The following is a 12,000-nucleotide window of genomic DNA, read 5'->3' on the forward strand; positions in this document are numbered from 1 at the left end:
ATATGCTATACATTTGTGGATTTACACATTTAGTAGCCTGTGAGCGCAGAAATGGGTGCACTTAACAACTGGATGCTGGATTACAAAGAAATTGAGCCTGCTCGGAAATCCTTGACTGTCAGAAGAATTCCTTTGTTTCCAATATTAATATAGACTCTGTACGGGAGTTGTACATACTTAACTAATGCTACCTGGATTTGTGTGTGACGTTTTCCTATGGAAACATTCAGAAACCTCCTTTTGTCTCTGTATGATAAAAAGACAAGGCACTAACTGTGAGCTTGTGTCTTGCTTATATGTGTTCAGTGAAAATCCTATGCTCCAATTCTGCTTCATTAGCTTTAAGAGTTATAAAACTTCGAACTACATAAAACTTGTAACTTCATATAAAACATCTATTCTAAGATGTTGTTTCATAATACTTTTTAAAATGAAACTTTGTTTTAGGAGTTCAAGGAAGAATGGGTCTAAGAGGAGAAAAAGGAGATGGTGGTGTGCAAGGTCCTCCAGGTCTTGATGGGTCTGAAGGAATACCTGGTCTACCAGGTATGGAATATGTATATTGAAAATTACTGTATAGTGTGGAGAGCAGAGATAATATTACCTCAGTGCTAGCACATAAATTCAGCTCCAGCAGCAGCACTACATTCTCTGCATTAACCCTGAAGCTTTTCTGAGAATTCTGAAACTGAGCAATTTCAAAAGCTGTTATTTGAAAGTCATAGCAGCTGCCACCAAATGGTTCTTTGTTTCTTTCTAAATACAGAATATTGTTTGGGGTGATAAATAGAACATAATATTAAGTCCTGAATAATAATAACTTCAAAATCTAAAAGCTGATGAGGCCACTGAATAAAAATTGGTGTCTATAAAAGTAAAGTCTGAATTCTGTTTTGTTAAAAAAAGAAGTAAGAATTCTAAAATATGACCATTACAATTGTGCACAAAAATGTTTCAGAAGCTTTTTTTATTCCAGATTAATTTTATTACCCCTTTCAAAGCCTGCATGTTTGGCTTGTATTTTGAAAGTTACCAGATCTTCAGTGAAAAGCAGACTTTAAAAATACCTGCATAAATTATAAACCTACCTAAGACATTTCCTAAGATATTTCACAAAGTTTTGCTCTGCCATTACCTTAACCTCATACATAATGATACATGTTGAACCTCGAGTGAGACGATGCATCTGCTTTTTTTCAAATTGATGTTAATAAAACATCTTTACTTCTCTCTATTCTGTGGTTTTGATTCTTCAAGATAACTTCTTTCTAGAAAACTGTATGACGCTATAATTAAATACATTAAAAGGGTGACAATTAGAAATAACATTAAACTTATAATCAAAATTGCTCTTCTCGTGATGGCAATTATCCATGCTTTATGTCATCATATCCATATTTATGTCATACCTAGCAATGACTATAAAGGATAGTCATTGCTAGGTAGCCAGTCACAAAAAAAGCTGCAAATGCTCCACTACTCCCTAACTTTTTATGGAAGCAAATAAGACTTCACCTGTCTACATGTTCAAGCATTGCTAATACCCTAAAATGTAGACATCTGGACGTTCTAGATGCAACTAGATCTTGTAGTCATTAAACTGAATGCTAATTTAGCTAAATTAAGCTAAAGATAAGTGAGTAGGGGGAAAAGTGCCTGAGCCATATAAGAAAAAGCTCGTGGGTATACTAGTTGTAAGAAGCGCATAATAAGTAAGTAATAATGTGATTGTGAAATGCCCAGAAACCAGAGTGAACTCAGGGAGACAATGATAGGAGAGTCCAGTGCGTGAATACAAATTCATGATCTTGATCAAAATTCGCAAAAGTATGTTTCCATTGCTGCCCCTAAGTGCTGTAGTCACAAATTTTAATTTTAATGTTGATACATAAGATGCTTTTTATTTCCTTGACTTTCTGACAACAATAATGATAACTTTAGCTGTGTCTGGGGCAAGAGGCTGCATGTTTATTTATAAAATAATAAGATACCATGACATGGTGTTCAGTAGAGGGTTCTGTGTTCATGACAGATCTACCAGCCGGCTAGTGTCTAGAGCAAACATGTGAAGATGACACTTATTTCTTCACCTTGCAGGTGTCAAAGGATTTATGGGTCTTCCAGGGATGCCTGGAGGACAAGGATTCCCAGGTGCACCAGGAAACAAAGGGGACATGGGAATTCCAGGTCATTTTCTGTCAAGCCATATTACAAATTCATAGAGCTGTATAGAAATTTGCACAGATCTGAGCAGTTACTATAAGCGCACTACACAATACTTAGACTGGGATTTATTCTTTGCATTACCTATAGGCTTTTTAGCACCACAGCATTTGCTTGACTTGCACAATGCAGTTCTCTCTCTCTCTAAATGAAATATAACTTCTTTAGTTTGTATATGGTTACATGTATTCTTTTTAATGTGTTTAGAAATAAATCACTGGCTGTATAAATTAATCTTTAATGAAGAATGAATATACAAGCAGTAGTTCACAAAACAGAAAGTGCGGTATGCAATTATATTCCTTTTAAGAATGGTATCGGTATCTTTATTTTTCCAGGTCCAAAAGGACAGAAAGGATCTCCAGGCTTTCCAGGACCATCAGGTGACCCTGGTCCACCGGGCTATGGTGGCTTTCCAGGTGACAAAGGAGATCCTGGGTACCCATCTGCCGGGCCTCCAGGAGAACCTGGTCCAAAGGTATGAAGACACTGGAAACATTGTCATATTAGGCAATAAGCAGAGACTTTGACTATAAAAACAGAACAAAGTGTAAGCAAGAGCTGCAGAGTTTGCAGAAGTAGATGATTGGCTAGTGATCAGAAGTATGAAAATTCTGTTGTGTACTCAGGACAAGTTTTTGAGTTCATTATTTTTCATTTTTCTCTTGGTTCAAGAATTTATTTGTAAAGATGGAACATCTTGGAAATAACTTTGTTTCTTTAGAAATTGCTAATCCATTAAGAAAAAGGACTTGCACTTAAGAAGCAGTAGTATATAAGTATTTTAAACATACAAGGAATACTTGTATAATTAAAAAGTACATAAAAACTTAATCTTAGCAAATTCAAAAGTTTGGACTCTAAAATTGTACAGTTGGCTTTTGACAGTCTAGTAATAACACAAGATTAATTGGGGGTTTTTTCTTAGCAGTGTTTATTACATTCAGTATATATTATGTTCAGTAATATATATTGCTTAGGAAAAAAACCAACAGTATCTTGTAAGTTAGGTCAACTGGATACAATTTTACTCCGCATATTCTGGTTGTTGAACAACTGGGAGTCTTTTTATGTATAAGATTATCTGAAATACATGGTTGAGGCTGCAAACTACTGCAAACTATGAGGTTACTGTCATGAAAGTCAGTAGGAATTCCAGGTAAAAGATGTATTTCAGTATTTTGTATAGCTGCATATTATGTAAGGATTGTATGTTCATTCAAAAGAGGAGCTGTTACAATAAAATTGAGGGAAGTCTATGTGTCAGTGAACACATCTAAAGACTGAAGTTGGTTTGTACAGATTAAAGAAAGATCTTTTTTTCTTAACTATAGCTAAAGGATCAGTGGTATTATGGGAAGACTTCATATAGTTACTTTGCTTTTTGTCTGAAAATCATAATGAACCATGATTTTGCTTACTTAACCTTCAAAATTATGTATGGTTTTTCTATTGTTCAAATATGGAATGTAATGTGATTCTTTACTTGTTTGTGTGTGACTGCTGTTTCTCAGGGAGATCCAGGCCTCCCAGGAGTTTTGGGCAGCAAAGGAGAAAAAGGATCCCAAGGTCATCCAGGACATAAAGGAGTACCAGGACCGCATGGGATCAGAGGGGAAACTGGAGGTGCAGGAATCCCAGGTATATTTTATTTTCAAGGGATGGTGAGATGCTGACGTTTCCTGAAGAAAATTTCTCAATGAACTACACAGGGTGCCTGTGGTGTGGCACATTTATATTCAACTGCTGTGAACCTAAACAGCTTCTTTGCTTGTCAGGCTAGTTTACCTCAGCTAGAGATCTTTTGCAACTGTCCAAAGCAGAAATGATAGCCAGCTTCTCAGACTGAGTCTGAATCTAGTCATAATGCCTCTTCTCTCCCACACCCTTTCTTCTTACAGGAAAGCTTGGAACTCCTGGAGATACTGGTGTTAAAGGACGGCAGGGCCGCCCAGGACAACAGGGCATTGCAGGCCCTCCTGGTATGATATATAGCATCGCTCCCAGATCACTGCCCCCTGGTTTGTTATTTTCTTTGCAGCGAGGCAGCTGATGTTCTGAGGTTTTTAGAATTTAAATGATGCAGTTACAGTCTCTGTTTATGTTAGTTCAAGGCTTTATTTACTTTTCTGATTCCAACTAAGGTCTTCAACAGCCTGTTTGCAATGTTGTCAGTTCAGCTGAGGCAAGAGGATTTAATTTTGTTTCACTTTTGCAAAGCTCCCCACCCTGGTGTTTTTTTATTCCCAGAGGTCTCAAGATGTGATATCCACACAATTGTAAGAAAGGCTTGCTCTACCTCCTAAAAGAGAATAATAAACTAAGATGTAGCTAGATGAGGAGGAGAAAGAAATTAATTAAGAGTGGAAAGAGAGGACAGAGTTGTACTTGTCTTTTAAAGCAGCAAAAAAGATAAAACCATTCAATATACATAAGGGGGAGTATGTAAAAATGCCACAACAGAGGTGTGCAGTGCAGACTTTATTAAAGTGAGTGCCAGTCACTGTCTTCAAAAAGAGCATTGAATGCTCTTATGTCCAGAGATTCTCATCAAAATTATGTGGTTTTGTAGACTTTAGTGAAACTGCACTGACTTTAAATAGAGTTAGTGAAGATCAGAATCTACTCCATGTTTAGAGAAACATTGAATTTGTAATGAAGCCAGGCAGAGAAACCAAACAACCCATGCTGGTGGAAATCCATACAGGCAAAATTAAAGGCAGGATCCTAAAATACCTTTGAAAGATAGATGGTTACTGCCTGTGAAAATAGTGGGGGTGTTAAATCCACTGAAGTTCGGTGAGCTCAGTAAAAATTATGTGCTGTTCTTTACAAATGTTTATATACCAACACAGTTACATCTATCTTTGAAGTAGCTGAACTGATTCAATTTTAATAAAGGGGACTCCTATCTTCTCCTTTTGAAATGCAAAATAATAGAAATGTAAATGATGATATGGTCCATTATAATTCACAGGTGCTGTTGGAGACCCTGGAAAAAACGGACTTATTGGTGAAAGAGGTGATCAAGGTCAGGATGGTATGCCTGGTCCCCCAGGAGTAAAGGGAGAACCAGGTAACACCAGTGAAATATTTCTATTCTATTTTACAGTTGTTTTTTTCCCTAGTTAAACTGGCAAGCATTACTTGGGAAAGATTAATAAGGAGTTTCTCTGGAGCCAAAGATAAGTTTCTAAGTGTAAGGTTTTTCACTTTTATGTAATTCATAGGTTTTCCTATGTAATTATTGGACATGCTGTCAACAACCCAAATGCATATGTCATTATATAGAGTTATTTGTTTTGTTGACTATTATACATGAGATTTGTCATATAGTCACCTCAAAATGTTAGTTTGCAAGAGCCAAAGTATTGGTGTTAACAGTTCTTAAGTGTTTAGTGAAAAGAACCAAAATCCTTTTAAAGGAGTCTCCTCCCTTATGTGGAAACAAGATAAAAGGAATCACAGTGTTTACTTAAATGAACAGTGAAGGTTTCCATGACCTGGCTGTTGGGCTGTAAAACCTTTCATTTTAAATATCACTCCTGACGTCATAAACATCCACAGATAGATTTAGTCCTTCACTGAATTCTGACAGAAGGTGTTTTCACATTTTACAGTGATAATTTTTCTGTGTATGTTAGTGTAATGAGGATACTAAGAATGCATTCATGGTAGGAAGTTTTTACATACTAAGTTTGAAGTAATCACTGTTAATATATTTTCTGGTTTAGGTATTTACATTTCTTCTTCTGTTTTTCACACTAACTGCAGATTTTTCTTGGTTTTTTTTTTTTTTTCCTCTGAAAAAAGACAAAGCTTATTTTGTAGAATGTACCTGAAATATGATTGATTAATAAGAGTTCCTACTATAAAGGAAAACTTAGAAATTTAATTTGTATTTCTGGATAGAAGGAACTGAAATAATCAATTATATAGTATGTATAACTAAAATCTACATTTTGATTCAGTGAATTCTGAAGAAATGTGGGCAATATTATGCAACTATGATGTTTTCTAACAGTTATTCAAGACTGAGTATAATGTGACCTAATATTTTATAGGAGCACCAGGGAGAGGAATCCCTGGCTTTCGAGGTATTCCTGGTCATAGAGGTGAGTTGTCTTTTTCAGAAAGCAAAAGCTTGATTTTTAAATACCAGAATCATCATCTTCCTCTTTAAGTTGCCTCCTGCTTTTGGATGCTTCAGTTGGCACTAAGAGCGTCAGAGGAAATCAAAAGTGATTCTGTGCTTTTGATTAATGAATTGGTGCTATATACTAAATGTATAGATTTGCTTGTAAAGTTGAGACTATTGTAAAAGGGAAGTAAAGATCTAACGATAACAGATGATGATGCTGAATACTAAAAATAGTCTAAGAAAGCTGAAGTGATTGCATTTTAATTTTGTTCATCTCCCCTTCTGTGTTGATGGAACAGTTGACTGAGTGAACTTTCCATTTTTTGTTTTCCACTGTATTTCTAGTACTGGTAGAAATCAATTGATTGCTTTACTTACAAAAAAAATAAATAAATCTCTCTTCATATCCTTTATATATTGATCGTGCACTCTAAGATCAGCCTCATAATAATATCCTTTTGGAGTAATCTCTTACTTCGTTGCACTCATTGATGCTTTTAGCTGGAGTTTAGAAGGATTTGCCAGTTCTGATGCTCAAAGAAGCATTTCTGCTACTTATGCATCAAGGTACAGTCCCTGCTCTGGTTGTTCTACCCTCCTCTCAAGTTTAGTCCTTTGTATGAGCAACCTCTGAAGTGGAGTTTTGGAGGGGTTTTTTGGTTTGTTTTGTTTGTTTGTTTGGGGTTTCTTTTTTGTAGGTTTGTGGGGTTTGTTTTTTTGGGTTTTTTTGTTTTTTTCCAAGAGTGGTGTATACACTGCCTTGCAGTGAGTCCTGTCTTCTCACAACTATTTTGCTTTACAGTAGCAAGGTGGCTTTGGGGACTTCTCCATACTAAAAACAAAGGCTGAATTCCACCTTTGCGGTATAGTAAATGCACATATTCTGTGTAGTCATACCATTTTACTATCTTGACAGCTCTCCCCAAATGTAATACTTGTACTTTGCAGGAGTCAAAGGGGACATGGGACTGCCTGGTTTTCCTGGGCCACCGGGTATGAAAGGTCATCAGGGTGATCAAGGACCTATTGGACCTCCTGGCTTAGTGGGGTTACCTGGATTTCAAGGCACAACAGGCATGGCAATTACTGGCCAGAAAGGGAATAGAGGTATTGCTGGTGCAGATGGAAGACCAGGTGTGTTGTTATAACTCTTTATCTGAAATGATAATTGAAAGCAGAATTCAAACTGTCCAGAACTCAAGTTTGAAAGGCGTCTTCCCCCAGGACAGCTTCATAATTAAACTGGTAGTTCCTTTACCAATTAATGCAATGTTACCATTGCAAACACCGTGATGGTGATGTAAATAAAAACAATGCTAAGCTTTGCAGTCCACTCCATTGCATGATTTTGCTTTCTTCCCTTGTAGTCTGTAGGGCTGCTGAGGTCCAGCTTTAAAGAAGTGAGATAGCATGAGTGTGTAATGTGGCACTTAGGGACGTGGTTTAGTGGTGGACTTAGCAGTGTTAGGTTTGTGGTTGGACTCAATTTTAAAGGTCTTTTCCAATCTAAATGATTCTGTGATTCTGTGGCTACAGGCATAATTACAACTGGAAGATATTCAGAAAACTGTAGTGCTGTAGAGTACTGTAAGAACTCTAATCTCAGATTAAATTAGCAGGCTAGGAAAAATGATTTTATTCTTTTTTTTAAAAAAAGGTATATTTCCTTAGGAATCACTGAGGTAGTAAACATGAATAGCACTATAGAGTTGTTGAATGTCATCCTGGATTGTATGTAATGTATGTGAAATGTTGTTGGCAGCGGTCTTTACTTACTCTGATGTTTCTGTACAGGTTCTCCTGGTTTTCCCGGACCTCCTGGTCTTTCCACTTCCAGCATAAAAGGAAGCAAAGGTGTTAGAGGGGCAGATGGCATACCAGGACCAACAGGGCCAGCCGGCGACATTGGTCCTCCTGGTCCAAAAGTCAGTGAAAAGAATATTGCTTGCTTGTTACTCCATTGTTAATTTGCTCTTACCATGAAAATAACACCCAGGACAATTAAAAAGAAAAAAGAAAAGAAAAAAACCAACAAACCCAAACAACCAACACACCCCACAATCAACAAACCAAAACAAAAAAAATATGCCACATCCTTCCAAAAAATCCTTGTAATAGAGAAAAGATATTAAAATGAATATGAAAAGTAGTTTTTATGGACTTAAGTGGACTGAAAAGAAATTACTGTGAATTTCTGACATATCATTTCCTTGGTCATTCTGTGTTACGGAATAATAATAATTATGGGACTATTTCTAACATGCTCAGAAATGGAGCAGTTAATTCTAGTTGTAGCATATGCTGTGAACATAATGCTTTGAATATTCTGAACAAAAAGATAATGTACTTCATAGCGTGCAGATGCTGCTTCCCATTTATTATTGGTGTTACCTGATTTGCAGGGAATAGAAGGTCAGTCAGGTTATCCTGGAGCTAGAGGGGACCCTGGATATCGTGGATTCCCAGGTGTAAAAGGTATTCATGTATTTATTACCTACATTTCTGTGTGCCAAATTAAATCATTTACATGTTGCATTATAATAGTATTTGTGTAATAGTACCAGGTGTGGTCCTAGACGTGAAGTTTTTCCATCAAGAGCATGGTGTAGGTCAGCTATAAATTAAAGCATTCACTAGGAGAGCATTTTCTTTGAGCTAGATGCTGTGGATATGTCCAGACTGATGTTAAAGTGACTTCAATGGCCTCTATTCCAGGCAAATTCAAAACAAGTTGACTAATAATGCATAAGGACTTTGGGACTGCTAATTAGTAATGCCACACCACTGCTAGATGATGTGACTTTTTGGCAACCTGTTAGCTATAGAACTCAAGACCATGTAATCACAATTACAATTACCCAGAGCACTGGGTCCTATGCTTGGTGTAAAATCGTCCCAATTATAATCTAACCTACCAGTTTATCAGCAGACAAACTGTTAAATGTATTGGCATCATTAATTTCATATTCCTGAGGATTAGTTGGATCAGGAGCTGAGCTGACTAAAAAGACCTTTTTAATGTAGACATATTTCTAGTTATTTAAATCTGATACAGGTCTGCGTTACTTCACTATTCTCATTTTTTCAGTTGCATGATTTACAGTGACACAGAATTGTCGTTACCTGTTTAACCTACTGGTTTGTATTCCATGCTAATTATTGTGTATTTTATATTTGTTCTAATTTGAAAAGTCACCGTACAGTCAGTAATTATACTTTCTTAAGCAGAAAGCTGTCTTTTCGTGGCATATTCAGTCAAATCTCCTGACTTGATGATAAAAATACATATTATTTTTTTTATTCCCAGCAGAGCTGTGTAGAGTAATCTGAATGTAACCTCATACTTTGCACAGTGAAAGGAATTGTTTATTACATTTCAAACACCTGAAAAACTATACAACCCTCCCAAGAGTCATCAGTGTAACTGACAGTAGGGTTTAAACTGTGTTTAAACTGCACATCATCACTGAAGGCAGCAACTGACCTGCAAACTCGGTGACAAAAACACATAAGATAAAAAGGACATAGTCTAAAGTTGAGATTTTAAGCTAGGTCTATGAGACCAGCCATTATATGAAGATAGGCATGGAATCATCTTCATATAAACTGAGTGCACTTGGCCTAAAAATTACACAGTAACAAGCAGAGATGTAGAAGTCCACTTTCGCATTTCAGCCGAGTCTACAGGCTATGTTACTCTTTGGGAAGGTTGCATGGATCATGCAGAACTCTAAACCTTGACCATTGTTTTGACATTTTAAACCAGACAGACAGAAGTTCAATCTTCTCTTTTAGGAGAAAAGGGTAATCAAGGACCCCCTGGACCACCAGGTGCAGAAGGGCCAAGGGGACCAAAGGGCCAACATGGTAACCAACCATTCTTGTTCTAATACCAGCTGACTTAGGTTGATTTGTTTGGGGTTTTCTGTAGTTTGTTTTCTTTCTTTTAATACAGAGCAATAGCTCTTCATTATATTTTTCTTGCAAGGTCCATCTGGAGTCCCTGGGAGAATATTCTCTGTCCCAGGAAGCAAGGGCCCTCCTGGACTGCCAGGAATCCCAGGAACACCAGGTGATCAAGGAATTCAAGGGATTCCTGGACTACAAGGTGGTTTAAATTTTTTATCTCTCTACGTGTTTGTGTGTGCTGCTTAGTGGAACATTTTGGTTTTGCGGGAAAACATGCTTCTGCATAGAAAATTTATGTGTCTTTAAAAACACCTCTCCATATTTTAAAAAACGTTATTTGTATCTTGTTGACAATCTTATGGTTATAAGCTGTCCCGTTCCACCTGCCCTCCACCCGCACAGTCAGTGAGTTTTTCCCTCCAACATAAGCCTAAGCAAATGAATGGAATAAGAAGTAAACTTGGATCAAAACTTTCACCATTTTCATACAACCAGAACCATGCTCAGGATGTTTGTCATTCTTGGGGGGCGGGGGGGGGGGGGGGGGCGGGAAATTACCGTGTTTAATAGAAGTACTCTAGATGTGCTACAAAGTGATCATGTCTGTCACAGTCTGGGGATGGGAAGGGAAAGGAGAGGCTGGCTACTTCTTCACTGGCACTAGAAGTGAAGCCTGCCACGTGAGGAATAGGGAGCAAGGAGCAGGTAGGATGAGGGGTGTGCAGTGGGTACTTGCCCACCCTTCTCAATACCACAGCTTTCCACCCCAGCACAGGAGCTCCCAGGACGGGCAGGCAGGCTTGCCAGAAGGCATGCCCCACTCAGAAATGATAGCTGCCTCCAGCATAACAAGCTGGCACTAAAGAATTCTTCTTTTACACTTTCCTTAAAGTTGTTTTACAAAGGAGCTGCACTATTTATAGAAGTACAAACCGCGGCCAAGATAATTATGGCCTCTTGCTATATTTCTGAAATATTTCTATTGTATGGCACATGCTAAAAGAAGCTATTTGCTTTGGTTTCTGTAAACATTTCTTATGAGAATAATATTGTTCTGCAATACATTAAATATTTCCTTGTAATCTTCCTGCTAGAAAACATGGTGACTGTACCGCTACAGTCTCAAAAATTACTAAATTCATGCTGGTGTTTTCATTCTAACACAGCTACATTTATGTGGGAATTTTAACTTTATCCCTTAACAGTTATTAAAATCTGGAATAACTACTCCTATGTGATTCTGGGTTTTTTTCTTGATTACAATTTAGGACCTAAAGGAGTAAAAGGTCTACCAGGAAGTTTTGGTCATCCAGGTCAACCAGGACTGCCTGGTCCTAAAGGAGACAGGGGATTTCCAGGACAAAGAGGTACAGGAAAGCAGACATCTCTGACTGCTCTTACTGAATTTACAGATAAACTGTATTCCTGATTTCTTCCTTCCTATTGCATGGATTGATATTCTGTAACATTTACAGTAGCTTTAGGGCCAGAAGCACATCTAAGCATATTTTATCTTTTAATAGATGCATGTTCACAACTGAAATAATAATTTACAAAGATATCCCTTGATTGTCTCCTCTGTTGTTAATCATATTTGTTTATCCATTTGAAATCCCTGGGTATCAGTGTGCCTTTTTATGACATCAAAATAGAACTAAATTTTTCTATTCAGTCACCATAAAATGTTTTTACTTTTACAACTTTTTTTGTAAAAATAGCCATGGTTC

At 37.2% G+C, this 12,000-nt stretch overlaps 1 protein-coding gene across 3 annotated transcripts in view; it reads left to right on the forward strand.

The window, feature by feature from the left end:
- Positions 1-12,000, forward strand: part of COL4A3 (collagen type IV alpha 3 chain) — an 84,622-nt gene that overhangs the window by 68,356 nt on the left and 4,266 nt on the right. For all 3 annotated transcript variants that reach the window (XM_037406107.1, XM_037406106.1, XM_037406109.1), the window contains 13 exons: positions 448-546; positions 2,098-2,187; positions 2,562-2,701; positions 3,738-3,864; positions 4,125-4,205; positions 5,201-5,299; positions 6,288-6,338; positions 7,313-7,498; positions 8,159-8,289; positions 8,767-8,839; positions 10,160-10,231; positions 10,353-10,472; positions 11,542-11,640. In XM_037406107.1, coding sequence (XP_037262004.1) covers positions 448-546; positions 2,098-2,187; positions 2,562-2,701; positions 3,738-3,864; positions 4,125-4,205; positions 5,201-5,299; positions 6,288-6,338; positions 7,313-7,498; positions 8,159-8,289; positions 8,767-8,839; positions 10,160-10,231; positions 10,353-10,472; positions 11,542-11,640 — 1,368 coding nt within the window. The remainder of the gene's footprint in view (positions 1-447; positions 547-2,097; positions 2,188-2,561; positions 2,702-3,737; positions 3,865-4,124; positions 4,206-5,200; positions 5,300-6,287; positions 6,339-7,312; positions 7,499-8,158; positions 8,290-8,766; positions 8,840-10,159; positions 10,232-10,352; positions 10,473-11,541; positions 11,641-12,000) is intronic.

This window comes from Falco rusticolus, chromosome 13 (assembly GCF_015220075.1).
Source record: "Falco rusticolus isolate bFalRus1 chromosome 13, bFalRus1.pri, whole genome shotgun sequence".
NCBI classification, from domain to species: Eukaryota; Metazoa; Chordata; class Aves; order Falconiformes; family Falconidae; genus Falco; species Falco rusticolus.